The following is a 15,713-nucleotide window of genomic DNA, read 5'->3' on the forward strand; positions in this document are numbered from 1 at the left end:
TGTTGTGACTGAGATTATCTCATAAAATTCCAAATCTAATGTGTGCTGTATTTTTGTGTGTTTTTGTAGCTTGTGTTAACACCTCGTACATCCCAGTGAAACGTTTTGAAAACGGTTCGAAGGTCACAGTTACTCATGAAGTGGAGGAATTTGTTCCATGTATAGCAAAGCTATCCCAGCCTTTCACAACCTATAACAATCATTTCTATATTTATCCAAAGCATCTAAAGTATGACAGTCAAAAATCATTTGCAAAAGTGAGTAAAAATTGTGAGATTTAGTACCTGTAGATGCTGAAAATGTGTTCTCAAATCTCATGTGGTAATTTTCAGTTGCCAAACATTTGAGTTTATGGAAAATTACTTCTGTCTTCCATTCATAATGGTTCTCCCTTCCCTCGCTGGCAGCATTAATGTTTTGTTAGGGCTCTGACTGCCTCAAGCTCACTTATTTATCAGATCACAATCCTTTTTTGTTCTATAATGGGAAATAGTTGCTGCTTACAAGTCCAGCATTGATTACCTTTCCCTGTTTGTCACTGAGATAAAGCAGCGTGGCTTACTTGACAGCTTCAGAGATTTGGAGTCACAGGTCGGTCAAACTGGATAAGCATTGCAAATTTCCTCCCCTGAAGGAACGCTCAAGACTTCTCTGACAATCCAGTAGTTTCTTGGGTAGAGTTTCACACTCTTCCATTGGATGAGTTGGTGGTATGGGAATCATAGAATACCCTGGGTAGCTTTGACGCACCCCTCCAGCTCACCCCTGACCTAGCCACAGGTTTATTGCCACTTAAAGCCAGCTGCCTAGCAAGCCAATCGGAAACGAGCATGTGGGAGAACCAGCCTGTGATTGGAGGAGCAGCACCAATTATATCCATGGAGGATGCAACGTGTTTCTAATTGGCACTATGATTGCTTGGGAACAATCATTTTGGAAGCTTTCAGGCAAATTTGGCTGCTGCCCCATTATTGCATAGATTTCAGGAAGAAAGTGAGCCATAAATTGATTTAAATGGCTTTGTGACTTGTACCTGTACCAATAAAGTTACTTGTCTCAACTTTGGCAATCACAGCACAGTGCAATGGAATCAGTGCAGTATGTTCTCATGTGTAGTGTTATGGTGTTATGGTGACGTAACTTAGCTGTAACATCAGTAAGTGTAGAATGCACTCTGTGTAAAAGGCTGAGATATTAAATATAAATAATTGAGTATAAATAATTGTCAGTAAATTTCAAGGCATCCACCTCAACAAGAGCTTGCCTTCATGGTATATGTTAAATAAGCTAATGTATAGGGAGGCATACAGACCATATTGTAATGATAGTGCTATTTGACACAAAGAAAGCCACATCATCCACCTTGTATGTTGGTGCTCTGTCCCGAAGCAAAATCGCAAACAGACCCAATTCAGTGCTTTGCCTGATATCCATGTGCATATCAGACCAGGAGTCATTAACCTGTGCTGAGGAATCAACTACCTTTGGCTAACTCTCTTCTCCCTCCTACCCCCAACCCAGTCCATTGAACCTGAATCTGGTTATTCTATCCCAACTACTCCAGTTCACCATCAGCTGATGGAGCTTTGACCTGACTGTTCTCTCTGGTTCACCAGTTGCTGGTGCAGCGAGCTAAATCATCAGTCTGTATGTAACTGCACTTGAAAAAGTGACAATCTTAGCTGATTGGAATATGAGTGGTTCAAAGGCAGCATTGATTTGGGTCTGAGGGTTTTGCTGTTGAGTGTGTATCGATTCTGCGCTAGACCTTGAAACTGAGTCGATGAAGAATGGTCTCTATTTCAGGAAACATATGTGCAGAAGATACGCTGAGATTTCATAATGTTTATTGCCATCTTGAAGTCCCATATGGCACGATCTAATTAAAATGTGTTTTGGCAGGTTTGCAGTGTGATGGTGTCTTGTACTATTTTGACATATTCTCATCAATAATGAGAACTTTATTCAGAGGAGGAAAGGTTGTGGATAAAGGAAGTTTTTCATTTTCTTCAGTGGCAGCAATTTTGGTGATTGGCTTCTACTTGTACAATTGCTAGAGAGTGTTACAGCAATGAGCGTGTAGTCTGACAATTGTATTGTCATAATTTTGTGGAATTCTGTTCGCAGCAGTGAATCGGTTTATAAAAAGTCAGCTTAATGCAAGACTTATTGATTAGAGCACTTTTTTGTCCTCATAATGTCAGCATAGGTTATGTCCAGAAGTGCTGGAGTAGGATTTGAATCACCAATTTGACTCCAAATAGCAAGCTACTTGACTAATCTGATGTACTTTTATATGAGTGCAGTTGCTGAAAAAAGCATATGTTATAAACATTTTGTCCCTGATTTTGGCTTGTTTACAGTTAGAACCTTTATCATAGGGTAAACTTGGATTGATAATTATAGCTTTTTGTAGTGAAGCACCTTGAGATGCTTTGCTCTGTTCAAGGTGCTATATAAAAGCAAGTATTTGTAATTTGGTTGACACATGAATATTTTGATATCCTGCAAGTGCTAAAATTTTCATCCATTGACCTTTAAACAGTTAGAGATTATGTTATAAGAGTTCATGTGTTATAGATCTGCTTATGTCTTAGTCTTGTTGATTTCTACTTGCGTTGCCTGTACATAACAGATTCTGTTTTTGTTCAGGCAAGAAATATTGCAGTCCGCATCGAGTTTAGGGACTCTGATGAGGAAGACTCTCAGCCTCTGAAGGTTAGTCGCGATTTTGATTTTGAGGGTTTTCCTTTTAATGCAAAGGAACATTGTGTAATTTTATGATCGTGTGATTCGTTTCAATTAAAGAAACCCTGTTTTGAAGATTATTAAATGACAATATAATGACACGTTTCTTTGTTCATTATCATCTATATTATAAAAATATTATTGTGCAGAAATTGGCTATTGCCCTAATTATTGCCTGTTAGTTTTTAATGCTTCAACAAAGTCTCCACCAATCTGCATCATTGGCCACAATCTTATTCATCTTTCTGTCCATTTATTTGTCTAGTTTTCCCTGCAATGGATCCACGTCATTTTCCTCAGTCAATCCATGTGAAAGTCGACATGGCTTTGAGCGTGGGATATCATATTCCACAAACTTGATTGAGTTTTTTGAAGAAGTAACAAAGAGGATTGATGAGGGCAGAGCAGTAGATGTGATCTATATGGGCTTCAGTAAGACATTTGACAAGGTTCCTCATGGGAGATTGGTTAGCAAGGTTAGATCTCATGGAATACAGGGAGAACTAGCCATTTGGATACAGAACTGGCTCAAAGGTAGAAGACAGAGGGTGGTGGTGGAGGGTTGTTTTTTCAGACTGGAGGCCTGTGACCAGTAGAGTGCCACAAGGATTGGTGCTGGGCCCTCTACTTTTCATCATTTACATAAATGATTTGAATGTGAGCATAAGAGGTATTGTTAGTAAGTTTGCAGATGACACCAAAATTGGAGGTGTAGTGGACAGCAAAGGTTACCTCCGATTACAACGGGATCTTGATCAGATAGGCCAATGGCTGAGAAGTGGCAGATGGAGTTTAATTCAGATAAATGCGAGGTGCTGCATTTTGGGAAAGCAAATCTTAGCAGGACTTATACATTTAATGGTAAGGTCCTAGGGAGTGTTGCTGAACAAAGAGACCTTGGAGTGCAGGTTCATAGCTTCTTGAAATTGGAGTTGCAGGTGGATAGGATAGTGAAGAAGGCGTTTGGTATCCTTTCCTTTAGTGGTCAGAGTATTGAGTACAGAAGTTGGGAGGTCATGTTGCGGCTGTACAGGACATTGGTTAGGCCACTGTTGGAATATTGCCTGCAATTCTGGTCTCCTTCCTATCGGAAAGATGTTGTGAAACTTGAAAGGGTTCAACAAAGATTTTAAAGGATGTTGCCAGGGTTGGAGGATTTGAGCTATAGGGAGAGGCTGAACAGGCTGGGGCTGTTTTCTCTGGAGCGTCGGAGGCTGAGGGGTGACCTTATAGAGGTTTACAAAATTATGAAGGGCATGGATAGGTTAAATAGACAAAGTCTTTTCCCTAGCGTGGGGGAGTCCAGAACTAGAGGGCATAGGTTTTAGGTGAGATGGGAAAGATACAAAAAGACACCTAAGGGGCAAAGTTTTCACTCAGAGGGTGGTACATGTATGGAGTGAGCTGCCAGAGGATGTGGTGGAGGCTGGTACAATTGCAACATTTAAAATGCATTTGGGTTGGAATACGAATAGGAAGGGTTTGGAGGGGTATGGGTCGGGTGCTGGCAAGTGGGACTAGATTGGTTAGGGATATCTGGTTGGCATGGACGGGTTGGACCGAAGGGTCTGTTTCCATGCTGTACATCTCTATGACTTGAAGTGAATTCTACATTCTCTTTGCTGTCTAGATTACAGGTTTTTCCTAAATCCTTTCCTGTGTTTAATTAGTGACTATCTATTTCTGGTCCCTCTAATTTTGGACTGGTCTCCCTCAAAAGTTAAAACATCATCTCTTGTATCTTTTTGAAAATTTTTCGGTCCTTATGAATCCTGATTGCACCCTCTGTAGTGTCTCTTTATCTCATAGAATCAAAGAGTTGTACAGCATGGAAAAAGACCCTTTGGTGTAACTCGTCCATGCTGACCAGATATCCGAATTAATCTATTCCCATATGCGAGCATTTGCCCCATATCCCTCTATACCCTGCCTATTTATGTACTCATCCCGATGCCTTTTAAATGTTAAAATTGTATGAGTCTCGAGAGTGTGGTGCTGGAAAAGCACCGCAGGACAGGCAGCATTCGAGGAACAGGAGAATTGACGTTTTGGGCATAAACCCTTCATCAGGAACGAGTCTTGTGGGCCAGGGGCTGAGGGATACAGTGTGCTAGGGTGAATGGTAAGATTCTTGGTGGTGTCGATGAGCAGAGAGATCTCTGTGTCCACGTACATAGATCTCTCGAAGTTGCCACCCAGGTTGATAGGGCTGTTAAGAAGGCATGTGGTGTGTTAGCTTTTATTAGTAGAGGGATCTAGTTTCAGAACCATGAGGTCATGCTGCAGCTGTACAGAACTCTGGTGCGGCCGCACTTGGAGTATTGGGTGCAATTCTGGTTACCGCATTGTAGGAACGATGTGGAAGCTTTGGAAAGGGTTTAGAGGAGATTTATTAGGGTGTGGCCTAGTATTGAGGGAAGGTCTTACGAGGAAAGGTTGAGGGACTTGAGGCTGTTTTCGTGAGAGAGGAGGAAGTTGAGCGGTGACTTAATTGAGACATATAGGATAATCAGATGATTAGGTAGGGTGGACAGTGAGAGCCTTTTCCCTCAGATGGTGATGGCTAGCATGAGGGGGGATAGTTCCAAATTGAGAGGTGATAGATATTGGGCAGATGTCAGAGGTAGCTTCTTTACTCAGAGAATAGTAGGGGCGTGGAACGCACTGCCTGCAATAGTTGTAGACTTGCCAACTTTATGGGCATTTAAATCGTCATTGGATAGGCATATGGACAAGAATGGAATGGTGTAGGTTAGATGGGCTTCAGATTGGTTCCACAGGGTGGCGTAGTATCGAGGGCCGAAGGACCTGTACTGTGCTGTAATGTTCTGTGTTCTAGATAAATGGGAGGGGGGTGGGACTGGTAGGTAGAAATGTAATAGGTAGATGAAGGTGGGGGTGAAAGTGATAGGTTGGAGGGAGGGTGGAGCAGATAGGCGGGAATGAAGATGGACAGGTCAAGAGGGCGGTGCTGAATTGGAGGCTTGGGACTGGGGAGGGGAAAACCCTCTCTCTTCTCCCCCCCCCACCGCCTCAGGAGACCCTCCGAGGACCCCTTCTCCCACCTCTAACACACCCCATCTACCTGGATACTCCATGCTGGTCTTGGCGCTAATTGTACCAGCCTCCACTGCTTCCTCTGGCAGCTCATTCTGTATACTCACCATCCTCTGCGTGAAAACGTTGCCCTTAGATCCCTTCTAAATCTTTCCCCTCTTAACCTAAACCTGTGCCCTCTCATTTTGGACTCCTCTATGAGGTATAGACATTGTCTATTTACTCTATCCATACCCCTCCTGATTTTAAAACTCCATAAGGTCACCTTTCAGCCTCCAGTGCTCCAGACAAAATTGGCCCAGCCTATTCAGCCTCTCCCTAGAACTCAACTCCTCCAACCCTGGCTACATCTTTGTAAATCTTTTCTGAACCCTCTCAAGTTTCACGGCATCTTTCCTACAGCAGGGAGACCAGAATTGCACGCGATTTTCCAAAAGTGGTCTGACCAATGTCCTGTATAGCTGCTACATGACCTCCCAACTCCTATAATCAATGCACCGACCAGTAGTGGTCTTATAGTTAGCCTTTCCCAATTTAACGCTTCACCTTAGGACCAGTATTATCCTTATTCATAAATACATCGTAATGAGGAGAGCAAAACTGTTTGTGTCTGAAGTGTGGTGCAAATATGGTTTGGTGAAATTTTAAATATGTTTGTTAATTTTGACCACTTTCTGTTGACAAGCTGCCAAACTAGAAATGCTACTGAATGTGGATGTTTCGTTCAAGTATATACTACTGCTAGTTCACTTGGTGTGATTCTTCTTTCTCTTCCTAGTGTATCTACGGGAGACCCGGGGGTCCTGTGTTTATGAAATATGCTTTCACAGTGGTATTACATCACCATCAAAATCCAGAGTTCTATGATGAGGTAAAGAAGTGACACACTATTGGAATGCATTCTGGGTTAATTCTCCAGTTCTGTTGTGAAGCTAATTTTTAGAACTCAGGCTTTAATGAATTTCTTTACATTTTAGAATCTGATTCTATACAGAATTGTTAAGAAAGAAAGAGAGCTCTCGAAAATATTCATTGTGCTCTCATCACTAGATGCTATACATTTGGCTATTCAGAATGGACAAAGTACAGATAGTATTCCATCAGCTTACCGTTGTGAAAACTAAAGTAAAATATTTGTTCCCAGATGTGTTTCTGTGATATGATTCTGCTTGCTGAATAATCCTTTTATTCCGTACTCTGTGGTAAAAGAAAATCACAGACTCACTACCTTCCATGGGAACATAGTACAGAAACCGGCCCTTCGGCCCACTGTCTGTGCTGACCACAATGCCATTCTAAACTAATACCATCTGTCTGCATGTGGCCCATATCATTTCTATTCCCTGCCTGTTCATGTTTCTGTCTAATTGCATCTTAAAGTTTGCTAACCTACCTGATTCTACCACCTCCCATGGCAGCCTATTCCAGGTGCCTATCATCCCCTGTGTAACAGAAACTTCCTTTAAACTTTCCACCTCTCACCTTAAACCTTTGCACCCTAATATTTGACATTTACCCTGGGGAAACAGACTGACTGTCCTCTCTATCCATGCCTCTCATAATCTTATATACTTTTATCAGGTCACCCACCTCAGCCTCCAAAGCTCCAGCAATAACAATCCAAGTTTGTCCAACCTCTCTTTGTAGCTAATGCACTCCAAATCAGGGGCAACATTCTGATAAACCTCTATTGCACCTTCTCCAAAGTCTCAATATCCTTCCTGTGGTGTGGTGACCAGAACTGCACATCGTGCTCCAAATGTGGTGGAACTAAAGTTTATGCAGCAACAATATGACTTGAAAACTTTAATGAGTACCCTGACCATTGAAGACAAGCAAACCATACACCTTCTTTATCGCCTTAACCACTTGTGTTGTCATTTTCAGGGAACTATGGACTTGCACCCTAAGATCTCTCTGTATATTAATGCTCCTAAGGGTCTTATCATTTACTGTAAACTTTCCTCTTGCATTTGATCTTCTAAAATGCAGCACCTCACACACTTGTCTGCGTTAAACTCCATCTGCCATTTCTCTACCAACTTTCCAACCAATCTATACCTTGCTGTATCCTTTAACAACCTTCCTCAGTATCTGTTACGATACCAATTTTTATGTTGTCTGCAAACTTACTAATAAGACCACCTACATTTTCATCATTTGGAGGAGCTGGTGTTGGACTGAGGTGGACCAAGTTTAAAAATCACACAACACCAGATGATGTAAATCTGTTGGACAATAACCTTGTGTTGTGTGATTTTTAACTTTGTCTACACTTTCATCAAAACCATTTATATTTAGATATATATGTATATATTACAAACAACACAGGTCCCTGCACTGATCCTTGTATAACACCACTGGTCCAGTCAGAAAAACACCTCTCCACAATCACCCTCTTCCTTCTATGACCAAGCCAATTTTATATCCAACTGGACAACTCACCCTGGATCCCATGTGACTTAATCTTCTGGACCAGCCTGCCATGAGAGACCTTCGCAAATGCTTTAGTAAAGTCTATATAGACAACATCCAGTGCCCTGTCCTCATTAATCATCACTTCCTCAAAAAACTCAAGTTTGTGTAACAAGACCTCTCCTACACAAACCATGTTGACTATCTCTAATTAGTCCACACTCTCCAAGTGTGAGTGAGTCCTGTCACTACAAATCTTCTCAAATAGTTTCTCTACCACTGATGTGAGTCTCACTGGCCTATAATTTCCAGGATAATCCCTTTTGTTGTTCTTAATCAAAGGAACAACATTGGCTATTCTTAATCAGTAGTGCAAAACCCCCTCCCCTGTTACATCCCTCCCTACCTCACCTGAAAGGCCTAAACGCTGGAACATTGAGATACAGATCCTGCCCTTCTCTCAGCTAAGTTTCTGTGATGGCTACAACATTGTAGTTCCATGTATTATTCTAGGCTCAGAGCTCATTCTGCTTTACCTGACTCAGGGCAGCACAGTGGCTCAGTGGTTAGCACTGTTGCCTCACAGCGCCAGGGACCCAGGTTCCATTCCACTCTTGGGTGACTGTCTGTGTGGAATTTGCACATTTTCCCTGTGTCTGCGTGGGATTCCTCCGGGTGCTCCGGCTTCCTCCCACAGTCCAAAGATGTGCAGGTTAGGTGAATTGGCCATGCTAGATTGTCCATAGTGTTAGGTGCATTATTCAGGGGTGAATGTAGGGTAGGGGAATGGGTCTGTGTGGGTTTCTCTTTGGAGGGTCATTGTGGACTTGTTGGGCCAAATGTCCTGTTTCCATACTGTAGGGAATCTAATCTAATCTAAAACTCCTAGCATTTTAATAAATGCACTTCAGACTGCCAGTCCTGCTGTGTTCATTAACCTGGTCCTGGCTGTCCTTCCTATTAGACTTGCGTGCATTAACATCTAACTTCTCAATCACTTTGCATGCTGACCTAGAGCTCTGGTTCCCACCCCTGGCACTAGCACCACTCCTCATCTCTGTCCTAACTGGGTGACCCCTTATTCTGAGATTATGCCATCTGGTCCTAGACTGCTCCCACCACATCTCTCCCCCACTATTGCTTTCCATGTCTCCTTCCCCATCCCCTTCCCCTGCAGACTTGGGAAAGTTGTCATTCTTGCTGCTTTCTCCATGTTAACATCGTGGTCAATTAGAATCCCTACAGAATGGAAACAGGCCCTTCGGCCCAACAAGTCTACGCTAACCATCCAAAGAATAACCCTCCCAGGTCCATTCCCCCTACTCGATATTCATCCATGACTAATATACTTAACCTACACATCCCTGAACACTATGGGCAATTTAGCATGGCCAATTCACCTAACCTGCACATCTTTGGACTGTGGGAGGAAAAACACACAGACGTGGGGAGAATGTACAAACTCCACAGAGGCAGTTGCCCTGGGTGGGAATCGAACCTGGGTCCCTAGCACTGTGAGGCAGTATGCCATTCAATTAAAGTAGATCTTCAACAAATCAGCACCTTTGTTCTCCTGCAGTATAAGCTGTGATTGTGAAAGATTTGCAAGAATATTGCCAGGGTTGGAGGATTTGAGATATAGGGAGAGGCTGAACAGGCTGGGGCTATTGTCCCTGGAGCATCAGAGGTTGAGGGGTGACCTTACAGAGGTTTATAAAATCATGAGGGGCATAGATAGGATAAATAGACAAAGTCTTTTCCCTGGGGTGGGGGAGTCCAGAACTAGAGGGCAGAGGTTTAGGGTGAGCGGGGAAAAATATAAAAGAGCCCTATGGGGCATCTTTTTCATACAGAGGGTGGTACGTGTATGGAATGAGCTGCCAGAGGAAGTGGTGGAGGTTGGTACAATTGCAACATTTAAAAGGCATCTAGATGGGTATATGAATAGGAGGGGTTTTGGAGGGATATGGGCTGGGTGCTGGCAAGTGGACTAGATAAGGTTGGGATATCTGGTCGGCATGGACAGGTTGGACTGAAGGGTCTGTGTCCGTGCTGTATATCTCTATGACTCTATGATGTTTGGCATTCTTGCATTTGTCCTGACGAGTGGAAGATGAGAAACTAGAGCAATGTAACTTTCTTTCTGACGATAAAAAGTCTGTCTCTGAGGTCTGTTTTATCTGCGTCTCAGATTAAAGTGGAGCTGCCGACCCAGCTACACGAGAAGCACCACTTGTTGTTCACGTTCTACCACGTCAGTTGTGACAACTCGAGCAAAGGCACCACCAAGAAACGGGAAACCATTGAATCACAAGGTTCGCAGATCATTTTGTTTCAAGTAAAAAGAGTTGAGCACGTGGCGTTATGTTTGAGAAGAAAGTCTTTCGTTTATGCGCAGGTGGTCAGGAAGCATCTGTGGTTAGAGAAGCCGAGTGTTGATATAAGGTCGTGGACGTGATATTTGTTTTCTCCAATGCTGCCTGACCCACCGAGTATTTCTCATGTTTTCCGTCTTTACTTCTCTCATCTGCAGAATTTTGCTTGTGCTGGTCATTGTTTTTTTTTTAACCTCAAGATTGAACAGCTACTTAGTTTCTCCAATATTTTGCACTATATCTTTAATGTCACTTCAGCAATAATCTCTTTATGTAGGAGTCAGATTCACTGTCTTAATTTCGAGATATGTGGTTTCTTTCTCCCTTCTTAATCTTTATCGGCTCTTGGTATTCAGGTTAATAAAGGATTGTATTCCAATGCAATCTAACTGATTTCAGTGCTGTTGGTGATCCCTCCTAGATACAGTACCACTGATATAAATATCTGCCGTTAGTGGCTTGCCAAATGCTGGTGTAATCTTAGGCCAAAAACTTTTAACAGTATTGTTTCCTTTCCCTGCAGTTGGCTATGCCTGGCTACCATTGCTGAAAGATGGTCGAGTTGTGACCAACGAAAATCAGATACCTGTTTCAGTGAATCTTCCTTTGGGTTATCTCAGTTACCAGGAACTGGGAATGGGGAAGGTAAGCTCAGTGTCTCACCTTTGGCCATCATTTGATGAGTTTGTATAATGCCACAGTCAGCAGGTTCTGCTGCATGTGGGTGGTAGTCATTGGAGTAGTGGCTGTTCCTGACTGATCCAGTGATAGTCGTGTCTAACACCATCTACATTTGTTAATCGCTCCCTTTTTAACGTATTTAATATTCAAATGATCTGTTCCTTTTCTGCTCCTTGAGGGATCAAGTGGGTGTGAACAGATTAAAATAATTTAGGAGTGACCTCTTTGCTCTGACATTATTTAAAATGTGTCGGGATGATGCTGTGAATAACGTGGATGTATTTCAAGGCAAAACTAAAGAAATGAGTAAGTAGAGAGTAATAGATGGTTTTGCAGATAAGGTGTAATGAGGAAAGTTGGAATGAGTCTCATGAAGCAAAAGTAATAGTGTAGGCCAGTTGCATGAATGGCCTGTTTCTTTGCTATAAATCCTGTGCAATAAAAAGACTTCATTCCCCTTATTTTTTATAAATTTACTTGGTTAGTATGGAGAATACTTATTGGGTTAATGGTGTGCTTTCAGATGTCTTTGTAGGTCCTTTTTTAGGATTCACTACACAGCCTGCCCTCTGGACATTCCTGATGAAGGGCTCTTGCCCAAAACATTGATTCTCCTTCTTTGGATGCTTTTCCAGCACCACACACTCGACTCTGTAGATACCATGCACATCAAATGGTCAAAATTGAGATGACTGTTTGCAAAATGCACGTTGAAGTAACGGTGAAAAAACACAAACTTCATGCGCTGAAAATGCGCATCACTCCAAAGCAAGTGGACATGAAAAGGTCAGGTTTTACTGTCAGATTTGAAAGCTAGCAACTTTGATTATGCAATAGTGTATCCAGTAAGGAATTCAAGACATACTTCTTTACCCAGAGAGTGGCAAGAATGTGGAACTCAGTACCACAAGGAATGGTTGTGGTTAATAATTTATTGGAAAGCTGGATAAACAATGAGGGAGAAAGGAATAGACAGATGATATTTATAGGGTGTGAAGAAAAGATTGGGAAGAGGGTAATGTGGAGCGTAAAAATCAGCATAGTCCAATTTGCCATTTAATGTCTGTAACAACATTCTGTTGTTAGGGTCTGGAGTCACCTAGATTGAACTGTTTCGTGTATCTGGTACCTTGAAAAGGCTGAAGGGATCAGTTGGGTATTAACAACAATCTTTCCATTTTTATTGTCATATATTCTAGGGACAAAGCACATAAAAAGTTGATTTATGGAAATTAATTTGACAATTTGATGATGAAGTTGGGAACCTTTACTCACTTAAAAGGGCCTTACTGCTTCCCATCTATAAAACTAGTTATTTAAACTTGTCCAGAACTGATAGCTAACCTGTCTTATTGTTTGGGAGCATTCAAGCACTGGGACCAACTGGGATTATGATGAAAGCATGTAAAACATGACTTTTGAATATAACTCGAGTAATTCCATTAGCTGGATTTTTACATCGTGGTGGGGAGGCTGTCCACCATTACAAAGTCTAGCCTGCAACAATTAAACATATGGAGTTTAGGCTCGATTCAAGGAGAGGATGAAAAGCATGAACTCGTCTTGTTGGAGGTGCCTCTGATGAGCCATGGGGACCACAAAAGATTGCCCCCCCCCAACTCAGCCTGGGCTTTCCACAAAGAGTGAGTCTCCACTTCCCTTTGTCAGTGAATGCAGAATAAGAGGCTTTTGGGTGACCAGGGATTGGCCACTGAAGAGCATCAGTCAGCCCAAGGATAAATGAACTGCCCAGTGCCTCCCTCAGCTCCATTACAAATGAGACTGGGAGGGGGGGCACCATGCTGGATTTTACGTATTCCCGTCTTCAAACCCATCGCTGAGAATGGAAAATCCAGCCATGTGTTTCCATTGAAGATAACAGAATCTTTACACTTTGTAGCATTCAGGCCCTGAAATCAAGTGGGTCGATGGAGCCAAGCATATTTTCAAAGTCTCAACGCATCTTGTGTCTACAGTCTACACTCAGGTCAGTGTTGATGGTCTTCTTACAATTCTTCACAGTTAGAAATTATTCCATAGTTTGGTTCACATTTTTTTTATTTTTTGAAAATGTTCAAGCCACAACTGGTGCATGATATCCAGTTCTGGTCACTGCACTTTAGCAGGAATGTGAGGGTTGATGAGAGGGTGCAGAATGGTTCCAGGGATGAGAGTTTAGCTACAAGGTTAGGTTGGAGGAATGTGATTGTTCTCCATGGAGCAGGGCAGACTGTGGGAAGATTTCATGTGTATGAATATAACAGGTTTTGATTAAGTAACTTATTACAATTAGTACAAGGATTGTGGGGCACAGTTTAACAAGTTAATGATACATGATTTTTGTATTGTTTCATTTGTGAATTAATTTTCTTTCTCATACTTATATATGGAATAAATATTGCCTTTTATAAAATAATGCATCTCGTAGAAATCTATTAAATATTTCACCTTTAAGAAAAATATATTGTTTATTCTGTCTAGTATCTATAGATTGGGTGAATGCATGATTTCTTTGATAGAAACATTTACAACTTGCAGTAATACCTTTTCTCGTGCCTTTGTTTCCAGGACCAACACTTGAACAATTTTTTTCAATATTGTCAAAAATGTGACTCTGGAGCTCAGGCCTCAGGGACGGAACTTGTCAAATTCCTCAAGGTAATTTTTTACCACCTCCAGGTCAGATTTCAATAAGAATGATAATTGTGGGTAGGTGTAACAGGACAGACTGGGTGACTTTTCTTGTGAAACAAGAAGGCTGCAGATTGATCTAACAGTGATCTTTAAGATGATGGAAGGTTTGGATAGAAGAGATACGGAGAGGTTGTTGCCTTTGATGGGGAGTCACAGAGCCAAAGGCCATCAATTTAAGATAATCACCAAGGAATTCAATATGGAATTCAGAAGAAATTCATTGTCCAGGTAGTAGTGAGAATGTGGAATCTGTCACCACAGGTAGTAGTTGAACCAAATAGTGTAGATACATTTAAGGGGAAGCTTGGGGAAGGAGATGGGAATTCTTGGTTAAGATAGATTTAGATGACGACAGGTGGTGAAGTTTTGAGTGGGCATAGACACTGGCATGAACTAGTTAGCTGCATAGCTTTTTCTATGCCTTATATCTGATGTAATCCTTTTGTTAAATCCATTTACCTTACATTGAAAGATACTGAATTTAAACTATTTGATTCTACAATGGAGGTATGAAGCAAATACTAATAAAATGTGAGTTCAGAATAGTTAATTTTAGTCTTTGTAAGAAAAATGTTTAAAGAGGCATTTTTACTCAACTTCTGGCCAGTTGACTGTGCTTTTTCGTTCAGAATTTTCATGTCTGTTTCATGTTGTCTGTGTGCCTTATTAAATTGTAATATTATTTCATTGGATGTGTTCATGATTTATAGGGTTAATTTCTCTCCCTTATGTTCATTCACTTCCCCACAAGCAAACAAAAAACAAAGCTACAAGGGCAGGTCAGAGGCTAGGCATGCAGCAATGAATAACTCTACTCCTGACTCCCTAAAGCTTTCCACCTTCGACAATGGACACATCAGGAGTGTGATGGCATACTCCCCAGTTACCTGGTTGGGTGCAGCTCCAACACCTCTCAAGAAGCTCAATACCATCCGGAATAAAACAGCCAGGGTGATTGGCACCCCATCCAATACCTTCAACATTCACTCCCTTCACCACTGAGGCAGAGTAGCAGCAGAGAATGCCATCTGTATAATGTGCTTTATGGGGCCTTCCAAAGCTGAGATTTCTACCATCTAGTGGGACAAGGGCAGCAGATGCAAATTCACTTCCAAGAAACACACACTGACCTGACTTGAAACTACATAACTGTTTCTTCATGGTCCATGAGTCAAAATTCGAGAACTTTCTCCTTAACAGCATCGTGACTGTAACAGAACCCTAAGGACTACAGTAATTTGACAGCAATTCAGCACTGCCTTCTTGAGGCTTGTTAGAGACTGGCAATAAGTGCTAGCCGAAGTATTGATGAACACAACCCATGAATGCATTTACAAAACACTACAAACCTTAAACATGCCACAGAAACATATTTTACAATGAAACTAAACACAAGGCTACTGGCTCAATGAGCTCAATGAGCCTGTGCTGACTCTTTGAAAGAAATATCCATTTTTTTCCATTCTCCCCTGTTCTTTTCCTATCACCTGAAATGGTTGCTTTCTATAACAGGGGCATGTATCTTCAACCCTGTGCTGTAAGGCAGAGGGATTCTTGTTTTAGTAATTAAGATAGCAGTGCCGTAACGTCCTGTTGAGAAGGACTCCTATTTGCATAACTCCTTTCAAGACCTTAGGGCAATCTAAAGAGTTCTATAGTCAATGACTCAACCACGAATGTACATGTAGTATTGTTTTCTTTTCAAATCAACCTGTTCAGTGATGTTATTACACACCTCTGGAG

General features: G+C 41.7%; 1 protein-coding gene across 5 annotated transcripts in view; it reads left to right on the plus strand.

Annotated features, from left to right (window-relative positions):
- Positions 1-15,713, plus strand: part of LOC132816381 (dedicator of cytokinesis protein 9-like) — a 349,182-nt gene that overhangs the window by 219,738 nt on the left and 113,731 nt on the right. For all 5 annotated transcript variants that reach the window (XM_060825856.1, XM_060825860.1, XM_060825855.1 and 2 more), the window contains exons 17-23: positions 70-257; positions 2,653-2,718; positions 6,584-6,676; positions 10,412-10,535; positions 11,119-11,240; positions 13,177-13,263; positions 13,845-13,934. In XM_060825856.1, coding sequence (XP_060681839.1) covers positions 70-257; positions 2,653-2,718; positions 6,584-6,676; positions 10,412-10,535; positions 11,119-11,240; positions 13,177-13,263; positions 13,845-13,934 — 770 coding nt within the window. The remainder of the gene's footprint in view (positions 1-69; positions 258-2,652; positions 2,719-6,583; positions 6,677-10,411; positions 10,536-11,118; positions 11,241-13,176; positions 13,264-13,844; positions 13,935-15,713) is intronic.

The sequence above is a fragment of the Hemiscyllium ocellatum genome, chromosome 6 (assembly GCF_020745735.1).
Source record: "Hemiscyllium ocellatum isolate sHemOce1 chromosome 6, sHemOce1.pat.X.cur, whole genome shotgun sequence".
Lineage (NCBI taxonomy): Eukaryota > Metazoa > Chordata > Chondrichthyes > Orectolobiformes > Hemiscylliidae > Hemiscyllium > Hemiscyllium ocellatum.